This window comes from Sapajus apella, unplaced genomic scaffold (assembly GCF_009761245.1).
Source record: "Sapajus apella isolate SASKATOON/1434 unplaced genomic scaffold, GSC_monkey_1.0 scaffold25, whole genome shotgun sequence".
In the NCBI taxonomy this organism is placed as follows: Eukaryota; Metazoa; Chordata; class Mammalia; order Primates; family Cebidae; genus Sapajus; species Sapajus apella.
In genome coordinates, this window is record NW_022436965.1 from 7,671,154 (window position 1) to 7,692,663 (window position 21,510).

Consider the following 21,510-nt stretch of genomic DNA (forward strand, 5'->3'; position numbering starts at 1 on the left):
TGTTGGCCAGACTGGTCTCAAACTCCTGACCTCAGGTGATCCACCCACCTTCGCCTCCCAAAATGCTGGAATTACAGGTGTGAGCCACCACACCCAGCCTACTTTATTATATATACATATACTAAAATGAGCAAGAATTCTACAAATATTGGAAAACCTCATTCATTTGGAATTTTGCAATCAGTTCAGTGGGGCTGAATATATGAATAGCATTCTGTAAACTGAGATGAGAATATTTTTCAAAAAAACTAATAGTTTAAATTTATAAGAGAAAAATGTGTATAAGTCTTCAGAAAAACAACTTTTAAATTTAACTATTTGAGAGTTATTTACATATAAAACTGTGTATGCCAGCAAGAAATCATTTATCTAGCTACAAACACAAATCCCATGCCTAATCTTTATCAACAACAATCTGCTATTTCATTCAGTTACTGCAGCCTTAAATAAGTTAAAAATCTAAAAATGTTATGGTTTTCTTCGAGATATATGATTTCTCTTCAAACCACTGCATTCTAATATTCAAAGTGAATATTCTAATTTCAAAGTAAAAGGAAGAAGAGTACACACAGCTGATAATGTCTTAGAAATGAGAGTAAACTTTGCAAAAGTGCATTATGGGGAAAGTGTTTATGGATCATGGGGTAAGACAACACACACATACCATAAGGGAAGCCACAACTTAACCATTAAACAGGGATCTAGAGGTTACCGTTCAGCGAGCTTTCGAGCCTCTTCTGCCAAAAGAGTCATATTGTTTGGGTCCCCTGTAGATTCTGGCTGAGTGACTGACTGTAGAAGAAATAAAGCACTTATTCTCAAAGGACTGAGTTATTTAAATTTAATAAAACGTGTCAAAACTAAATTTTTCTTAGAGGGCAAAAAGGATGCCTCTTCTTATCTTCAGAGATATTTATTTAATATCAGCACCCTTAATTGCAGATTCTTTCTATTTTCAGTAAAGGATAAAGGAAGAGTAAACTGCCTAGTACCATAGAAGGAACAAAGCTAGAGAACCCAGATGTCCCTTGGTTTTTATCCAGTTTGTAACAACTGTTTCATGCCAACTATGAGCAATGTGGCTTTCTTGCTTCATATTTACGGACAAATAAAAAGATGCATGGAGTCAGTTTAGTTGAAGAAGCACTCCACTGTCAGTAACAAACTTGCTATAAATCCCAAGGGTCTCCCCCAACCCCACCTCAGATGTTTGCAATTATTTACCACATTGGCAGCAGCGACTTTTGCTTTCTCAAGTTCTCTGGATGCGATTTCAATCAACTGCTCTGTGCTCTCTACATGGGCACGTGCTTGTTCAGCCAAGTTTCCAGTCTCTTCAATGGTATTCCGGATATTCTGTAAACGGCTAATTTGGCTGGACAGAGTGTTATTCACTCTCTGTAGGCGATCCAGCAAATTCTGGTCAACATCTAAAATGGTTTGCAGAAGAAAGTCTGTAAATTATCTGAAGAGGAAAATATCTCACATGAAATCTGAGGCCTTATGTATCTTTACTCTTCTGAACACAGCATCTTTCTGTCAGGTTTCTGCAAAGCCCCCAGTACAGCTGGACAGCCTTTACCACACCCAGTAGGTCCTTCATGGTACACTCATCACACTTCTCCAACCGTGTGCCCACCTGCTTACTTGACTATGGCTCTTCTTTCTTACTCATCATTATATTGCTGGTCTTATCCAGTGGTTGGCAAAGAGAAGACACCCAAGGAATGTTTGATGAAGGCAAGAAAGACTGATTTTAATATCCCAGCACATGCAATTTAGTCATAAATATACAATGTTGTTAAAAATGCTGCCAGCCCTAAAAGCTGAATGTTTTACAAAACCCAGAAAAAACTAGGTTTAAAACATATGTTGAAGTATGGCAAGTTAAACTCATTTTGTATTTTAAACTAAATAGACACTTACTGCCACCCCCATACCTCAGCATATCAGTGTAATTTCTTTCAAAATGATCTCTGTTTTTGAATAGTTCTTCAAATTATTCTTTATTAATATGCCCATTCAACTTAAATCTTATATTCAGGACCTAACAAATCAAAGGATAAATATAAGCCTATTATTGAAACTCATATATCATAAGGTTTTATTAACATATAAAAACCATTAAGTAAATTGACTAGTTCATATTTCAGCATCATGCTCAGTGTTGGGGTCTAAATTTTCTCAGGAATGTGAAAAAAAAAAAAAAAGGTGAGAAGTCAAAAGTAGGACCAATAAAGATGAATATAGGCTTGGAAAAAACTTGGAAGTGAGGCCATCAAATCCATGTGCAGAGGTGATATGCTATAAATGGTGGTCCTGCTTGGAGGGTTACTTAATTTTTTGATAATGTAAAAATGTTTAAGAAACTACAAAGACAAGTTCAGATCACAAAAAATCATTTAGATTTAGGAGACATAAGCCACCAATGAGGTTATAGTAGCCCCTTCTCTTTGACCTTCAAGAATGTAATAGATACTGATCTCTCTTCTAATTCTTTAGAGAAACAGCAGTATCTGAAAAGAGAATAGATGACCTAACCAATTCCAAGTGTCTACTTGCAAGATCTAACTGTACCATATAATCGCCTTTGAAATCTGCAGAATAAACACAAATTTAAACTACAAATGAATACTTAAGGATAGTCTTAAAAGATAAATAGTTATGAAGACACTTTCATTTTTAACAGAAAGGTCAGCCAGGAACTGCACAACTCAGGTATTAAGGGGAGTGGATTTTAATTCCAGTCCCACTATGATGCTCCCAGAAAGCTCTTCTCTGCTTTTCATTGGTCTCATCAGATAATGTGCAGAGGACTAATCTAATTCAAAGGACCTTAGAAATGGACATAATATATAAAACATACTTTAGTGTAATGTGGTTTTTTTTTTTTTTTTTTTTTTTTTTTGAGATGGAGTCTTACTATGTCATCCAGGCTGGAGTGCAGTGGTGCAATCTTGGCTCACTGCAGCCTCCACCTCCTGTGTTCAAGCAATTCTCCTGCCTCAGCCTCCCAAGTAGCTGGTATTATAGGCACACACCAGCATGCCTGGCTAATTTTTGTATTTTTAGTAGGATGGGGTTTCACCATATTGGTCAGGCTGGTCTCAAACTCCTGAGCTCTGGTGATCCACCCGCCTTGGCCTCCCAAAGTGCTGGGATTATAGGCGTGAGCCATCATGCCTGGCCTCGTGTAATGTTATTAGCACATTTGTTTGCTAATTAGAACATTAATAAGCACACACTAATTTCTAATGTTTATTTTTTCAAATACCAAGTGTTACACATTCAGCAGCTAGCTGTTAATACTTGAAAACAACAATTTTACCTTATGAGAATCCTAAGGAAAAAACACAATGCATAAAATAAATTCTCTCTCACTAGAATGATGGAAAATCAAAGTTCAAATTTTTTACCTAAAAATAATGCATACAAGGCTGGGTGTGATGGCTCATGCCTGTAATCCCAGCATTTTGGGAGGCCAAGGCAGGCGGATCACTTGAGGTTAGGAGTTCGAGACCAGCCAGGCCAGCATGGTGAAACAACCATCTCTACTGAAGAAAATACAAAAATTGGCTGGGCATGGTGGCATGTGTCTGTAGTCCCAGCTACATGGGAGGCTGAGGCAGGAGAATCGCTTGAACCCAGGAGGCAGAGGTTGCAGTGAGCCGAGATCATGCCATTGCATTCTAGCCTGGGCGACAAAGCAACTCTGGCTCAAAAAAAAAAAAAAAGAAAAAAAAGCATATGAAGACGCATGCCTTTAATAATTTTTAAAACTATTTTAAGACACCTTGTAATAGAACAGCTGGATAAAATGCTTGAAATTTGAATATCAAGTCATTTTTTATGTGTTGGAAAATCACCCTATGCTTACTATATCTTAAAGCAGCATATTTGTCAGGTTGTTTTTTGAATTAGTGTTTAAAAAATGAAATGATTTATCGTTTACAAGTAGTTTAAAAATTGAGAAATAATTTTATAAAACCATACTAATTAACCTTGCTTTAGGAGCCACATCTAAAGATTGGCCCATCTCACAGAAGTCACGCATTATTCGATCATGCGTACCTTTGACATCCTGGGCCTCACGAAGGAGGTCCATAACTTCCCTCTCTGCTTCCTTTAGTCTATCCTCAAAGGCTTGATCTGTCACCATCTCATCCCCAGTTCCAAGGTTTGCTATGAGACTCTCTAACTCCTGGAGCTTCCCTCGATGATCAGCAACCTAAACATAAGGAAAAAAGAAAAGGGAAAATTAGGACACACAAGTATTCTTGAAGAACTCAATCATACTTCCTGCAGGAATCATGGGCGCTCTATGAATATGTAGGTCTACCCACTCCATGCGTGTCTACTTCTAAAGAGAAGACATGGCTAGTTTTTCTTTATTTTTCTAGCTTCAAAAGAAAACCTTCAGAGCCATTCCTTTGATTTTAAACACTGCATGCTGATGATTCTTCAGCTCTGACCTCTCTCTTGAGTGTCAGATTACCTTCATGATATCTCCACGCAGCTCTCTGATAAGTATCTCAAACTTAACATCCAAAATTATACCTCTTACCTCTACTCTCCCTGTGGAATCTCCATCTCAGTAAATAAGACCTCCAGCTACCTTAAGCAAAAAACCCAAGACACAACCTTATTCTTCTCTTTCCCTATCCTGTCCCCAGACACGTATATTTATCAGATCCAATTGAGGCTTCCCATTAAGGCCCATTCCTAACCATCATTCTTCACACAGCAGTCAGAGTGCTCCTCTTAAAATATAATCTGGATTTCCTAGATTTTAAGAGTTTCTTCAATGCGTTCTTATTGGATTTGAGATAAAATCTAAACTTCTTACTATGGTCATCACGGTCCTATAAAACCTGTCTCCAGTCTTATCAGTCTTATCACAGAACCATACGCTCTGCACTCAGCAGGCTCCAGCCACTCTCCAGCTCCCAGGCCTCTGTACACCAGGTTCCTTCTATCTGCAACAAACCTACCATTACTTTTCACTTGGCTCATTCCTTCATATCCATTAGATCTCACCTTAGATGAATTCTGTAGAGAGGCCTTATATAAAGTAGCTTCCTCCAGATATTCTCCATTTGTATTCTTCCTGGCATTTACGTCAGTATTTGTTTTATTTACTTATTTATTTTTTATTATTTGCCTCCCAACTGGAACATAAGTCTTTAAGAACAGGGACCACATCTATCTTGTTCACCACTTTTTCTATAGAGTTAGTGCACAGTAAGTTTCCACTCAGTGTCTGCTGGATGAATGAATGAATGCATTATTGACAGCTTACCTTATCCTTTACTAGCCGGTAACAAGCCGGACATTCCTGGCAGCCAGGCCAAGATCGATTGTAGAAATAGTTTTCTTCACACTGGTCACAGCGACTTCCTACAAAGCCTTCTCTGCATTCGCAGCGACCATCATCTTTGCACTGGAGTGAAAGAGACCCCTCAGGATGACAGTCACAGGCTGCAGAATAAGGAGAAAATAATGCATAATTAGCAAAAGAAGGAAGAGCATATCTCTTAATTCAGACTGATAACAATAAGCTGACTATACTACCATTATAATTTTTTTGACAAAACAGGACCATTTATGAGATTTTACATGGTTAAGTCTGTTTAGCAGAGAAAACTGACATTTTTAAAGTCAGAATGAGCTTTTAAGTAAAATGTGCAACCTTTGGGACACACTTCAGGTTACTTAGTAATTAGAGAAGTTATAAAACTATCAGTGCTCTTTTCATGCACTTCAATAATTCAATTCTCCACTGTTTAATTAATTTCTCTAAGGAACTAGAAAACCCAAATGCTAATGCTTCTTTTGCATTATCTTATAGTTTGTTTATTCACTGTGTTCTCTGAACTGAGTCAGTTACTTATGCTGCATTCCACAGGAGAAATGAAGGAATTCAGAAAGCAAAAGCCAGTCTGTTCTGAGGCCCAATTCCAGGCAAGTGTTTATGCCAAGGAGGAGCAGATGTTTATACGTAATCATACCAAAAGGGCCCCAAGGGTGGGAAGCAACTACAGCCAGTAAGTCAACAAACACATTGTGAACAGAATCCTCCACTATTTCACTATCTGCACTAAGAATGCAGTCAATAAAGAAGTTTCATTAACCACAGTGGGAAAGCTGCGTAATCAAAGGAAGGCTTCCTTGGAAAAAATAAAAGATTGGAAAAAGGAAGAATCAGAAATGCTATAAAAGAAAACATAACATAAGGTGGCTGCAAAGAAACCGGAGAAGCCTTTGATCTGCAGAGTTTTAGAAATGGATAATATTCACCAAATAAAGCATCTACGATGACTTAGGTATAGCCTTGACTATGGGCCAAGTGGCTAGACTGAGGCTGTCAAAGTCTTTTCTGGCCTTAAGATACTAACTGGAATTAGGGGAGGCTTAGAGTTGTATGCCACCAACACTCCTTACGTTTGCAGCCTTCAGGTCCAAACCCAAAGTGGTTGACCTCACAGCGCTCACAGTGCTGACCAGTGATGCCAGGCTGGCACTCACACTGGCCGGTGCGGATGTCACACTGCCCATTGGTGGAGCCCAAGGGATGGCAGTCACACCTGAAAATGAACACAGAACATTTCTCAGGCAAGGGAAACAGACTTTAAGCAAACCTTTTTTTTTTTTAGTATAGCACTGATGTAATTTGTAACTTGCATCAGAAAATTGAATGGTAAGGGTGACTAAGATGGAATTTAGGTAAGGGTTATTAAGCCCCTAAGGTTCCAGTAATTTTCATGAGTGCTATTCAGAGCCTCTTTTCCTAACTTAACTGCTACCAGTGCTCTTCAACCTGGGACTGTATGGACACTAAGTAGGAGTTTTGACAACAGAAGTTCCCAGGCTGCATCCCTGAAGGGTCTGATTCTAAGAGCCTCAGAAAGGACCTGGCAATTTGTACTTTTAAAGGTTACTCAGGTTATTCTGGCAAAGCTGGGGCCACTGTGCTCCACTCCTTTCTTTCATTAGCTTTATTACAATTCTCCAGCGTTGCCCCTGAAGGATGTCTTGCCTACATTAGGCACTCCAGTAATTTCTGAACAGTCAGCTATTAAATGTAACTTACAAAAATTCACTTTTTTACAGTAGAAAAAGCAAAGATTACTTCCACCAAAGGCACCTATGTCTCACCTCTCACAGCCTTGCCCACTCTGCAGGTTGTAGAATCCAGGGTCGCAAGCACCACAGTCCCGGCCAGTCACGTGAGGCAGACATTCACACTGCCCCGTCACAGGGTTACAGCTGCTCTGCTGCTTCATTGTTCCATGTGGAATGCAATTGCAGGCTAAGGCAGGAAGACAGAGATAGCAAAAGACACAAATCACCTGAGAGAAATAATAAAATAAAAGCGATCCAAAGAGATTCTTTAGACTTGTGATGGTAGCTGCTGGTCACATGTGGCTACTGGGCACTTTAAATGTGGCCAGCTAGTCTGAATTGAGATGTGCTATGTGAGGTACACACCGGATTTTGAAGGCTTAGTGTGAGAAAGAACATATGTTTCATTAATAGTTTTCATTGATTACTTATTGAAATAATATGTTGGACATATTAAATAAAACATATTAGTATTCATTTCGCTTGTTTCTTTTTACAGGACCACAGATGTAAGCCACCATGACTGTCCTTCTTTATACTTTTTTAATGTCGTAACTAGAAAATTTCAAATGACATAAGCGGTTCACGGTGTATTTCTAGTGGACTAAACAACTGTAAGTATTTTAAGAGAATACAAGAATTCTCACAATAAAGGGGCATGACTGTGACAAAATCTGGTCAAAGGCTGATTACCTTTGCATTTGTCTGCTGGATTGGGAGCCAGGGGATTTCCAAAAAATCCGTCTTTGCACCGGTCGCAATAGAAGCCAGCAGTGTTATAGATGCACTTCAGGCATTCTCCAGTCAAGCGATTGCAATTTCCAACTGCGTTGGGATCGATGTTGTCATTGCACTGGCATAGGCGGCAAAGTCTCACAGGGCCGTTTCTACCCAGGGGGTCTCCAAAGTAGCCATCATCACAGAGCTCACATCTCTTACCTGGGGATGAGACGTTCTGATGTTGTGAAAGAAACGCTTTAGACATTTTTGGTGCCAGATTACCACTGACTACAGATAGGCTAATGTAATCATCGCATGAAAAGACGACGGTGCAGTGGAGAGCAGAGGACCTGGGCTATAGCCCTGGCCCTGGGCCAGACCAACAGAGTGACCTTGAGCACATCACTACTTCCTCACTAGAAAGGAAGCACCTGGTCTGACTACTTCACTTCAACTGTTGTGACAATCAACCCAAATCATGTATTAGAAGTGCTTTGTAAATCAAGCCCAAGATTTATAAACCTCTCCAGTCTCAAAGGATGGCACATTCATATATGTTGTTTTGGCAGATGATATTAAAAAAGTTGAAGTGCCACTCTTGACACCATAAGTTTCCCACACATCAGGGTGAGCAGAACCATTCTCTTAAAATGTAAGAGGCACGTGCGAATCCTTGTTAATCAGTATCAATTGGTACAGAATCAGGGCATGTTAGAAGAGAACTTAGAAATCATCAGTTGCTGCCTGCATTTAACTGATAACTAAATATTATAGTTCAGGGAACAGAGAGGGTAAATAACTTGCCTGCAACCAAAGAACTGACAGGCAGAGGGAGAGCTAGAATCCAGGGCTCTTTGCACTGTAGTAAACTCACCACTCCTCATCTTTCCTTTTCCACTTTCCTACCATGATTAGCTCAAGTTGGCCTCTTGATTTCTTTGTAACCAGTAGGGTCTGAACTAGCCTAAAATTTCTGGTGAATCCAAGATTTATTAATTCATTCGACAAGCATTTTCTGAGCATCTACCATATACCAGCACTGTTCTAGGTCATTAGGATGATATGAGCAAGGTGGCCAAGGTCTCTGCTCTCATGAAGCTTATACAGTGATTGGTGAAGATGAATACACAGACATACAAATAAACAAGATTACTTCAGATAGGGATAAGCATAAAAAATTGAAACAAAATACAGCAGCATGATGGGATGAAGGTGAGGGCTACTTTGTATTGGTGGGTAAGGAAAGCCTCTATAAGAAGGAGACATTGGGATGGCAACAGAAAGACACAGAAGAGACCAGCCAGGATAATATCTAAGGGAAGAAAGTTTCAGACAAACTGCCTTGTTTGTTAGCCATAGAAGTAGTTCAAACCCATGTAGGACCATGGAGGTCACAGTAACGGATCTGGTTTTAAATGTAAGTGCATCAAGAAGCTATGGCAGGGTTTAAAAGTGGTATAATCTGATGCACATTTTTAAAGGACCATTTTGGCTTTCATAAGGAGAATGGATCCCTTGTAGAGGAGCAGGTGAAGCAGGGAAGGCAATTAGGCAATTCCAGGTGGAAGATAAGAGGTTTGAACCAGGGTGGCGACAGTGGAAGTGGTGAAAAGTGGTCAGATCTGAGATAAAATCAGTAAGATTTGCTGACTGTTTTTAGGACATGAAAGAGAGATAAATCAAGTATAAGTCCTAAGGTTTCAGCTTGAGCTAATGGTAGCATATTTACTAAGATGAACAAGATTGGAGGAGAAACAAAGGGTTGAAGAAAAAGGGAGGAAATCAAATATTTAATTTGGGTTTGTTTGAATTCCTTTAGCTATGTGAATCAAGATCACAGCAGAAAACGGCTGACACAATCAAATTACCATGGAGTGTAGGGAAACTCCAAGGAGAGTGTGGCACTTGAGGCAGGCTCCATACCCTGGGCCTCAGGGGGTGGGCGGAGCACCTAGCAGGACCTAAAGGTAAAAAGGGCTGTTTGGAGAAGGCCTGCCAGACGCTGAGAACTTTGATTTGGGGTCATCAATCCACAGAACCCCATAAAGAAGTGGCCATGGAATAAACACTCTGTCCTCGCCCTCCTCCTTCTCGGTGAGCTCCTGTACGTACTTCCCGCTGTCTGAACTCAAATGGAGCATTTGATGCAGTGTATGCAAGTCTCAGTCAGGCTGGAGAAAGGTGAACAGGGATGTGGAGAGGCAAGTAGAAGGCTTCTAGCCCACCACCCAAGTGGAGATGGTCAGTAGGTAGATCAGGAGAGGTGCCAGGGCTGGAAATACAAACTTAGCTGTCACAGATAGAGAAAGGCTTTTGAAGCCTCAAGACACGATTTGATACCTAAGGGGAAAACGGTAAATCAAGGTGGCATGAAAGCCCTTGGTTGAGAAACCGAGGCAATCAGCGGATAACCAAAAGAGAGAGAGAAGGAAACAAGGAGAGTGAGCCTCAGCTTCCTATTAGGAAAAACCATAACCACTGAAACTGAACCAAACACAAATATCCTAAACAACCCCAAAGCCCCTTTTCCCAGGTCTTTTCATGGGATGGAACACTGAAAGCAGACGGATGGAGCAGACTTACCAGTGGTGCCAGTAGGACAGTTGGTACACACCACCTCCTTTGTCTTAGGGACAACAGCACAACTTGAGCCTCCAGGACACGGACAGGGTTGGCAATCAGAGGAGGTGCCTGCAGTTGAATCTCCATAGTACCCATCACTACATTTCTCACAGTGTGGGCCAGCTGTATTGTCTCTGCAGTTACAAACACCTGTTGGGAGGGTAGGTGTGAGAAAACAGGCAAGTGAGTAAGACAGTGAGCACTTTCTACCCAGCTGCTAAAAAGCACTTAGGTCTAAGAGCTGCCAAAGATCATCTCACCTGTCTCAGGGTCACAGGTCTCACTGTGTCCATTGCAGGTGCAAAGAACACATGGACTGTATGGTCCAAGACTCGGAGTTTCTCTTCTGTAACCTGAGAGGCACATCTCACAAAATTGCCCTCCATATCCCACAGGACAGGTACAGGACTCCACCCAAGTTGCAGGGACTCCAGGCCCAGGACGAGCACTTGCCAGGGTGACATCATCCAAATACCCAGCACCTGTGAATGGTGAGGAAGAGAAAATCACCAAACTGGATTGTTTTCCAAAACCCTGTGTAAAGTCAGTAACACTAAAAAGTAACCAGACACCAAATTCCAGAGAAAACCAGCCCTTAGCTTAATTCGGCTCTGATAAACTGAAGAACACATCCACTTCTATCCACTGGAGAAGATAATTACAAAACAGCATTTAGAACAATCATGTGGTGCTGGGTGCTAAGTATCTGGAGTGATGGTATGGCAAACTTTTATTTATTTATTTCCTTTTTTTTTTTGAGATGGAGTCTCACTCTGTCTCCCAGGCTGGAGTGCAGTGGTGTGATCTCGGCTCACTGCAACCTCTGCCTCCCAGGTTCAAGCAATTCTCCTGCCTCAGCCTCCCAAGTAGCTGGAATTACAGACACATGCCACCATGCCCAGCTAATTTTTTTATTTTTAAAAATAGAGACAGGGTTTCACCATGTTGGCCAGGCTGGCATTGAACTCCTGACCTCAAGTGATCCACCCACCCGCGCCTCCCAAAGTGCTGGGATTACAGGTGTGAGCCCCCATACCCAGCCCGTTTTCTTTTTAAAACACACACACATACCCCTAGATTTAGTGAATTTTACAGTCCTCACCAGTGTGAAAAACGAAAAGCATCAGACAATCATTTGGGGTGAGAAGAGATATGAGCAAGAGTGTGGGGGAAAAGAAGGGTTTAAATCTACAGCCATTAAGCAGTGTTTTCGTTCTTTTGCTACAAAAGCAGGAAATGACTACAGAGTTCAAGGATAAGACAGGAGGGAAAGCACCTGTCAACAGGTAATACTCAGGTTATATAATTTCTGCCCTCTGCAAAAAAAAAAATTCCTCAAGTAAAATTTCTAAAACTCAGGGTTACTTCTTACGAGTCACAATTACCAAAAAGCCCAATGCTTTTCCATTCCTATAAGAAAACAGACGAAACCTTATATTGCCTTAGACCAATGGTTCATTTAAACCAGTGGTGCCCTTGATACAAGCACCAGCAGGAACAGTAGTTTATCAGACAGGCAGGCCTCAGTAACATTGACATATTTCCCTGTAATCTCCATTCTACTCCAGTGTTTTGCAGTCTTATGCTTAAAGTATATTTTTCATGTCATGAAATAGCACTTGCTGTTCATAAAATTCATTTGAAAATTGACCACCTAAGGCTGAAGGACACCTCTTATTACTGCCTATTCAAGGCATAGGCACTTTGGTGTGTTTACAGGTTTATCTTGCCCAGTTAGATCATAAGATACGGCTTTACTGGTTACTGTGCTTTCAACTCTAAACATCCTTAAGTCTCCCCATTCTAAAAATACTTTTTCTTCAACCTTGTTCCTATTTCCAAATTATAGCCCATGTCTTTTCCTTATAGCCAAACTTCTTAACAGAACATTCTTTATTTTACTTCCTCAACTTCAAATTACTTTTTAAAGCACTGTGATCTTTCAGTCCCAACACACTTCTTGCGTTTTTTTTTTTTTTTTTTTTTTGGAGATAAATCTCCCTCTGTAACTCAGGCTGGTGTGCAATGGCATGATTATAGCTCACTGTAGGCTCAACCTCTTGGGCTCATGCATCCTTCTGCCCTCAGCCTTCTGGGTGGCTAGGACCACAGGTATGTGCCACCATGCCTAGCTAATTTGTATGATTTTTTTATAGAGACAGAATCTTGTTATGTTGCCCAAGCTGGTCTTGAACACCTACCCTCAAGCAATCCTCCTGCCTCAGCTGCTGGAATTACAGGCACTTTGGGAGGCCTGTAAGCCATAAGCCACCACACCTGGATGGTTTTAACACTTCTTAAAAACAACAACTCACTAATGATTAAGGAATCATCCAGTCCAAAACCCAATGATGCTAGCTTCCTAAACTTATTGTTTCTCTTCCTTACAATCTTTTTCTCCCTTGGGTCTTATTTATTTATTTATTGTACTTTTTTTGAGGCGGGTTCTCACTCCATTGTCCAAAGTGCAGTGGCACAATTACCACTCACTGCGGCATTGATCTCCCGGGCTCACGTGGTCTTCTCACCTCCGCTTCCTGAGAAGCTGGGACTACAGGTGTGCTCCACCATAATCCACTCATTTTTGTATTTTTTAGTAGAGATGGGGTTTTGCCATGTTGCCCTTGGGTCTTAGCACATGGACCTTAACTAACTGTTTCCAGGATTCCATCCTTCTTTCCCTTCTATATTTTCTGTCATATTTCCAAGTTTAAAAATTATTACCCATATGTTGACAACCTTCTAAATCTGGATCTCTGGTCCTAATCTCTTCCTAAGCCCCAGATTCATATTTCTAACTACTTATAAGACACTTTTATCTGGGTATTCACACAGGCATCTCAAAAATCAACACATCTAAGCCACAAATGCCTCTCCCAATACCACATCATCACTAATTCCACCTCCCAAATAGCTGTACCTTGCTAAAGAAAAAGGTCCTCGTTTAAAACATTTTCTTAAGAAAAAAAATTTTGGCCGGGCACAGTGGCTCACACTTGTAATCCCAGCACTTTGGGAGGCTGAGGCGGGTGGATCACCCGAGGTAAGGAGTTCAAGACCAGCCTGGTCAACATGTTGAAACCCCATCTCTACTAAATACACAAAAATTAGCCAGGTGTGGTGGCATGTGCCTGTAATCCCAGCTACTCGGGAGGCTGAGGCAGGAGAATAGCATGAACCCAGGAGGCAGAGACTGCAGTGAGTTGAGACTGTGCCACTGCACTCCAGCCTGGGCAGCAGAGCAAAATTCTGTCTCAAAAAAAAAAATTTTTTTAAGTCTTAAACTCTTGTTTACCTAAAGTTATAACAAATATTCATTTAATAATTTATGATTTTCAATAAGGTAACCAATGACACAAATTATAATTATATAACTGTAAATAAAAAGAAATGAAGATGAGGCAACTTGAGCTAGCAGAATTATAATTAGATTTTTTTTTTTTTTCTGAGGCAGATTCTCATTCTGTTGCCCAGGCTGGAGTGCAGTGGCATGATCTCAGGTCACTGCAACCTCTGCCTCTTGGGTTTAAGCGATTCTCATGCCTCAGCCACCCAAGTAGCTGGGATGACAGGCTTGCGCCATTCCACTTGGCTAATTTTTGTATTTTTAACAGAGACAGAGTTTCACCATGTTGGTCAGGCTGGTCTCAAACTCTTTGCCTCAAGTGATCTGCTTGCCTCAGCCTCTCAAAGTGCTGGGATTACAGGTGTATGCAACTGAGCTCGGCCTATAATTAGGTATTTTTTTTAACAAAATCTATTTATATACAAGGCAACCTTAATTGACCTACCGATTATAAAATAATGCTATTTACTAATTTTACCAAATTTGCTCCAGGTCCTTGAAAGCAGTTTAAAAGTGCATTATTCTTATGTATAATTCATGTATAATGTGGTCGTTATGTACTTCACAGTGTTATAGCATTAGGAGAGAGAAACTTTTGCATTATCGTGAATCTTTCTACCCAATCATCTTTTTAAACAACTCTCCTAAATTATATAACTTACTTCTCTCACTATACGTCCCACGGATCTTGATAGAGGTCAAGTTGTTTAGGAGCTTCTGAAATTCAAAAGGCGTAAGAGCAGGCCTCCAAGGGTAATCTGTTGCTTCATGGAGCCTGGAGAGAAAGAAAGGGCCACATTAACCTCTGTAAGGATAATTCTGGATGTTGGGGAAACATTTTTCCTTCATTTTGTCCACCAACAATGCAACGCTCTGACAAATCAAATCAGAAATGAGACTATTGGTTTGGTAGTACAACTGGAAAGGATAAAAGTAAACGAAGGAAGGCTCCCCTTTACTAAATCAGCATGATAACCCACAAGTTTTTCTTTAATGTTTATCTAGAGGCCAGTAAACTTAAAGATACCACTTTCACAATGTTTGTCAAGTCTCAGTTTACAAAGGCTATCTTACCTGAAGACATACTTCACAGTGGTCTCACTTGGATAGGAATTGCCCTGAGCGATCAAGGGCACAGATACTCTTAAGCCAGCTCCCTCAAGCACAACGTCTTCTGCAGAGAGACGAGTATCTCGCCTGTCCACTCGAAAGGAGAAGGAGAGGTTCTGACCATAACTCAACACCTGCTTGCCCAAGAACTTTGCTGAAATGCAGACACAAAGGTAGGCAAGAATGTGACACTGAGATTAAACAGAAGCACACAGCAAATCAGATTGCTTTCTAGCCTTACTTACCTGGAGCAATGAAGTACCTAGGAAAGTAGCTGTCTGAGATCACAGCAATATCTTGCCTCTCAGAGGACCACTCAAGAGATGCTTCAGAGCCATCTCTCTGTTCCACACGCCACCCATCTTCATCTGCAGGCATAGAAGGAAAACACAAGCACTTCATACTGTAAGCGTCGTGAATTCGTCCTCTGTGTACCATAAAAATGTGTAAGACCACACCTTGTATACAGAAAGGCATCAATAAACCTTTTTTGTTTGTTTGTTTGTTTGTTGTTTTTGAGACAAAGTCTCATTCTGTCACCAGGCTGGAGTGCAGTGGTGTGGTATCAGCTCTCTGCAACCTCCGCCTCCCAGGTTCAAGCGATTCTCCTGCCTCAGCCTCCTGAGTAGCCAGGACTACAGGTGCGGCACCACTATGCCCAGCTAATTTTTGTATTTTTAGTAGAGACGGGGTTTCACCGTGTTGGTCAGGATGATCTCAATCTCTTGACCTCATGATCCACCCACCTCGGCCTCCCAAAGTGCTGGGATTATAGGCATGAGCCACCATACCTGGCCAGGAAACGTTTTTGAATAAATAGATCCTACGAAGTACCTACATATGCTATGCCACTCAAACTAGATTTTACTTTATTACTATTTATATAACATTTGCAATCACTATTCATCACAATACATTCTAAAGCCAAAAGTACATTTTCATTAAATTAAAAGGCTAAACTAAAAAAACCATGCATGTTAAATAACATAAGGTATTGCCAACCATCAAAAAGCCCTTAAAGAGTTACTGGTGTTATTTTTAAAAATATTCTAAGTGTAGTCTCACAGTTCTAACAGGTTGGGGGATGAGGTCTAAATTACCAATCTGAAAGGTAGAGGAGATGGAATATGCACTGTAACCAACAGCATTTGTACAGACAGACGAATGCCCAAAGCAGAAGCAGGGTGTGCAACCCCTAGGATTAGATGATTCCAGATTAAAAAATCCAGGTTTGCATCTGGAAAAGATTAAGACAGCATCAGTTACTTTTATTTACTTGAAATATGATAACAGAGAAAACACAATGCAGCTAGAGAAAGAATGCAGTACCTTTCACAATTGAAGCCTTCCACGTTGTCTTTGCATACGCATCTTCCTGTTTCAACATTACATTCATCTATGCTGCCAGAGGTATCACAAGAGCATGACCTATTCAATGGAAAACGGATAAAACAATCAGAGATGGGAGAAAAATTCTACTCTTAAAGTCAACCTTTTGTTTTACATGTTAACAGATGTTTTTTAAAAGAAATACATATAGAACAAAATGGACCCTAAAGTCATTTTTATATTGGTTTTAGTCTAAGTCATCTCATTAAAACTCTGCTTACTCTCTGTACAAACCAAATCCCTTGTGGCTCACCATTACAGCTAGTCCTTAGTCTTGTTGACAGTTATTATGGGAAAAATGTTACCCGGCTGCCAATAAGCCACAGATCTATTAATATGTGTTGACTATATATAGATTCTGCCCCCTTCTTCTGGTTTTGAAAATATTTTACCTGCATCCTGCCTCAGTAAGAGAATGGAATCCGGGCCGGCAACGGTCACACTTGTCCCCCATCACTCCTGGCTTACAGCTGCATCTGCCGTAGCTATCACACTGTGTGCTCAGGGAGCCTAAAATGGAAAGAGCTTATTGTCAAACACAAATTCGGCCAGATACTTAAGTAAAATCAATGTGCTAAAGAAAGATAACTGGTAACTAAAAGCAACACCTGAGAACAGGTATGCAATCTCCTGATGGTCACAGACAGAATAAAGACCAAATTTTAAATCAGAACTTTCTCAAAATCACACCCTTTTAAGCTATGGGATTTTAAGTTTCCAGATACACCCTAGGATGAACCTACTCATTAATATTGAAAAACACAAATCACTTTGTACCCAGTGGAACACTGTACACAAGACCAGTTAGTTCTCTGTGGGAGATCACAGACCCTTAAGGCCTGTGTCTAGAATTTAAGTATAGATAGGCCTAAATGACAAAAATAAAGGTCAAACTCTTGAAAAAGTAGAACGGGATGGACTAAGAATGCTGTGCATCTTTGTACACACACCAACATGCTTAGAATAGTTCAGCACTCTAAGGAGATTAGACTAAACAAAATTGTTAACAAGGAAGAACTCACAAAGCAGTTAACCTTTTACAGTCGAAGTTCAAACGGTCTCTATGATCCTGTCGCTAATTATTTACAGAACCATTACTCAGGCTACCACCCCTGTCTTACACACCAGAAACTCATCTCAAGTTCAACTTGGTTAAAAAAGGTGGAGGCATGGTGTAGAGACAGATCTTGGCTCATTTCTGTGTTACAATAATGTATACACCGCCACACTTAGCTGTGCAAATGCCTAGGAAACAAAGCTTTCCTTTCTGGGTGTCCAGGGAACCAACCATCATTTTGTCTTTTAATCCATCTTCCTGTCACTTACCCACAGGACTACAGTGGCACGGAGAGCAGGCTTCATTGTTTCCAAGGCGAAAGAAGTTCTCCCGGCACCTCTCACAGTGGGCGCCATCTGTGTTATCCTGGCAGTTGGTACAGTGGCCCCCATGGCCAGTAGAACGATATAGTTCAGGGTCAAAGTAGCATTCCTGGGATCGACCATTGCAGTCACAGGCTGTCAGTCAAAACACATGAGTTACACCAGATCTGGGTACCTTTAAGAACAGCATTTTAAGACTGAAATGCAAACATAATTTCCCACATCTCTGAGAGAGATAGATGGTGGTAGACTAAGAATGACTACCAGATGCACTGGTAGTCATCTTGTTGTTCATTAACAACAAGAAGGCCGGGTGCAGTGGCTCACACCTGTAATCCCAGCACTTTGGGAGAATGAGGCAGGCAGATCACCTGAGGTCACAAGTTCGACACCAGCCTGGCCAACATGGTGAAACCCAGTCTCTACTAAAAACACAAAAAATCAGCTAGGTGTGGTGGCAGGCACCTGTAATCCCAGCTACTTGCGAGGCTGAGGCAAGAGAATCGCTTGAGCCTAAGAGGCAGAGGTTGCAGTGAGCTGAGATTGTGCCACTGCATTCCAGCCTGGGCGACAAGCACAAAACTCTGTCTCAAAAACAAACAAAAGATCATATGTCTCAGGTTACCCCAGTCTAGATATATAAATAATCTGGCACTTTGGAAGTTAGTGTCTTTGACTCATCTGAGGCCTAAAAAGTTAAGGTAAATTGAAACCTGCATATAAAATGCCACCTTGTTTTTGGAGTTGATACTGAATAAAGGCTAAAGATTCAGGATAATTGTAATTTGACTTGACTTTTACTTGTATATGAGCAATTAGCTGGCAGCAGGTTAAAATTAGTGCCTCTTCAGATGAAAGCAGAATTAAAGAGAAGTCTAGGTCCTCCAGAAACATCCGTGTACAGGGAAGCCTCAACTCCAAATGGGTGGTCAGTTAAGTAGCTATATTCTCTGCAGAGCACAACCATATTTTAAGACCAGGTATCTGCAGTCACAGAAATTCCTTACAACATTTATAATAACAAGATTTTTTTTTTCTGAGTTATTGATTCTTCCTAAAATACAGACCATATCTTGAACAGTAAATAAAAAGAAGTTTTATTTGGTTTCCAATAGAACAGGATGTTGTTTTAAAAAATATTTGAATTAATCTTTTTTTGAATAATCTTTCTTTTCTAACACAGACTTCTTCCAACCAAAACCACAAATATATTTTGATTTGTTTGTTTGCTGGAGATAGGGTCTCACTCTGGAGCGCAGTGATGTCACCACAACTCATTGCAGCCTCCAACTCCTGGGCTCAAGTGATCCTCCTCCTACCTCAGTAGTCCCAGCTGGGACTACAAGTGTGTGCCACTATACTCAGCTAGTTTTTTAAAAAAAATTTGTAGGGACAAGTTCTTGCTATGTTGCTCAGGCTGGTCTCAAACTCCCAGGCTCAAGTGATCCTCCTGCCTCGACCTCCCAAGTAGCTAAGAATACAAGCATGTGCCACCATGCCTGGCTAATTTTATTTTTTATTTTTGCAGAGACAGGGTCTCACTATATTGCCCAGGTTGGAGGCAAATGGGTCTCCCACCTTGGCCTCCCAAAGTGCTGGAATTACAGGTATGAGCCACCATACCCGGCCCCTTTTGTTCTTTTTCTCTCTTATGATCAGTTTTTTATAGTACAGTATTATAACAGAAAACTTTTTTTTTTTTTTTTTTTTGAGATGGAGTCTTGCTCTGTTGCCAGACTGGAGTACAGTATCGTGATCTCAGTTCACTGCAACCTCTGCCTCCAGGGTTCAAGAGATTCTCCTGCCTCAGTCTCCTGAGTAGCTGGGACTACAGCAGCTCGCCACCACACCCAGTTAATTTTTGAATTTTTAGCAAAGACAGGGTTTCACCATGTTAGCCAAGATGGTCTCGATCTCTTGACCTCATGATCCACCCGCCTTGGCTCCCAAAGTGCTGGGATTACAGGCATGAGCCACCGCGCCTGGCCAATAGAAAACTTTTGTAAAAACTTGTTACTGCCACCAAAAATTAGAATTCTGTTGTTAGTTTTATAGTGCCCTTTTCCTTCTTCATTAGCTATTTCTCTTCTCTCAAGCTGCCTTAACTTATCCTTCAATTAACCAAGCCCAGCCCACGTGAAGACCTGATGTTCTGAAACTGTGAAGCAGAATAACACCCCTGTCCACACTGTCCCAACCCACAGCTAAAGCAGATGCTCTCGCCTTCAGAGAAGGTAGTTCTCTTTCCTAGCCCCAGCATCCTGACAATAATGCAGTATTGTCACGACATCCAGAAACTTCACTCTTTGAGGTGTCACAGTACTGAAGGGACCAAGGAGAAAAGCAAATTAACTTAGTTCCTCATCAAAGTCATTTAGCTACAGTACTAAGTTCATTTGCTAGAGGTGAACTGGCAATGTTTGTTTTTTTTTTGTTTGTTTGTTTTTTTTGAGACGGAGTTTCGCTCTTGTTACCCAGGCTGGAGTGCAATGGCGCGATCTCGGCTCACCGCAACCTCCGCCTCCTGGGTTCAGGCAATTCTCCTGCCTCAGCCTCCTGAGCAGCTGGGACTACAGGCACGCGCCACCATGCCCAGCTAATTTTTTGTATTTTTAGTAGAGAAGGGGTTTCACCATGTTGACCAGGATGGTCTTGATCTCTTGACCTCGTGATCCACCCGCCTCGGCCTCCCAAAGTGCTGGGATTACAGGCTTGAGCCACCGCGCCCGGCCCCAATGTTTGGTTTTTTTAAGCAATTTCCTGGATAGGCTGAACATACATTATTCAGCAGAATGCTTTTCAAGCACACATGTCAATTTATTTAGATGCCACATCTTATGAATATTTCATTCTCATACCAGCCTTTATTGTATAGCTTCCAACACTGAATATTACAGTTCAGTGATGGAATTAAAGAAGCTTAAGCAAGTGATTACAAAAGTTAGAGGAGGCTGTTAAATTTTATTTGCAAATCTTAGGATTTGTTGAAAAGACGAGTAAGAAAATCTCCTCTGGGCAGCTCAGTGTAAACTGTCACGAGTTAAGATAGTGGTACCTTCTAAAGGTTTCTGCCAATAATGTTTTTTTTTAGATGGAGTTTTGCTCTGTTGCTCAGGCTAGAGTGCAACGGTGCCATCTTGACTCACCCCAAGCTCCACCTCTCAGGTCAAGCAATTCTCCTGCCTCAGCCTCCCAACTGAGTAGCTGTGATTACAGGCATGCGCCACCATGCCTGGCTAATTTTTGTATTTTTAGTAGAGGTGGCGTTTCACAATGTTGGCCAGGCAGGTCTCAAACTCCTGGTGTCTGGTGACCCTCCTCACTTGGCCTCCCAAACTGCTGAGATTACAAGCGTGAGCCACCGCTCCCAGCCCCTGCCAATAATTTCTGCCAGTTAAGAGTGTCTTCTTTCTTATTCTCTATTCTTATGAGACTGTGATAAAGAATATTTGTAAGGACATAAGAAAATTATTGCTGCTTTAAAATCATGATTACAAGGTTTCCTTCTCCTGACATTTCTTTCTCTATCTGTTCAGAATAAACCACAACATTATGAAGGGATAAACAATGTTTTAAGTTTCTAAATTTTACCTTCTTCTAGGAATACTAGGGCCTATTCATCCCAAAGCTACCCACCTCTCCACTGGGGAAGTGGGAAAATTCTCCCTGTTGTACTCTTTGGTGAGAAAAAGAAAAAACAGTTGTGAGAAATAATCTTGTGCGGCTGTGAGCAGTGGCTCATGCCTGTAATCCCAGTACTTTGGGAGGCCCAGGTGGGTGGATCACCTGAGGTCAAGAGTTCAAGACCAGCCTGGCCAACA

The 21,510-nt window shown here is 41.1% G+C and overlaps 1 protein-coding gene across 1 annotated transcript in view; it reads right to left on the reverse strand.

Annotated features, from left to right (window-relative positions):
• Positions 1–21,510, reverse strand: part of LAMC1 (laminin subunit gamma 1) — a 123,992-nt gene that overhangs the window by 13,733 nt on the left and 88,749 nt on the right. Inside the window, exons 5-20 of the mRNA XM_032291190.1 lie at positions 17,636–17,824; positions 16,702–16,819; positions 16,250–16,348; positions 16,021–16,157; positions 15,166–15,288; positions 14,885–15,074; positions 14,473–14,585; positions 10,725–10,946; positions 10,426–10,614; positions 7,816–8,061; positions 7,156–7,309; positions 6,442–6,584; positions 5,300–5,478; positions 4,072–4,228; positions 1,225–1,430; positions 713–792 (exon numbers count right to left, since the gene is read on the reverse strand). Coding sequence (XP_032147081.1) covers positions 713–792; positions 1,225–1,430; positions 4,072–4,228; positions 5,300–5,478; positions 6,442–6,584; positions 7,156–7,309; positions 7,816–8,061; positions 10,426–10,614; positions 10,725–10,946; positions 14,473–14,585; positions 14,885–15,074; positions 15,166–15,288; positions 16,021–16,157; positions 16,250–16,348; positions 16,702–16,819; positions 17,636–17,824 — 2,545 coding nt within the window. The remainder of the gene's footprint in view (positions 1–712; positions 793–1,224; positions 1,431–4,071; positions 4,229–5,299; positions 5,479–6,441; positions 6,585–7,155; positions 7,310–7,815; positions 8,062–10,425; positions 10,615–10,724; positions 10,947–14,472; positions 14,586–14,884; positions 15,075–15,165; positions 15,289–16,020; positions 16,158–16,249; positions 16,349–16,701; positions 16,820–17,635; positions 17,825–21,510) is intronic.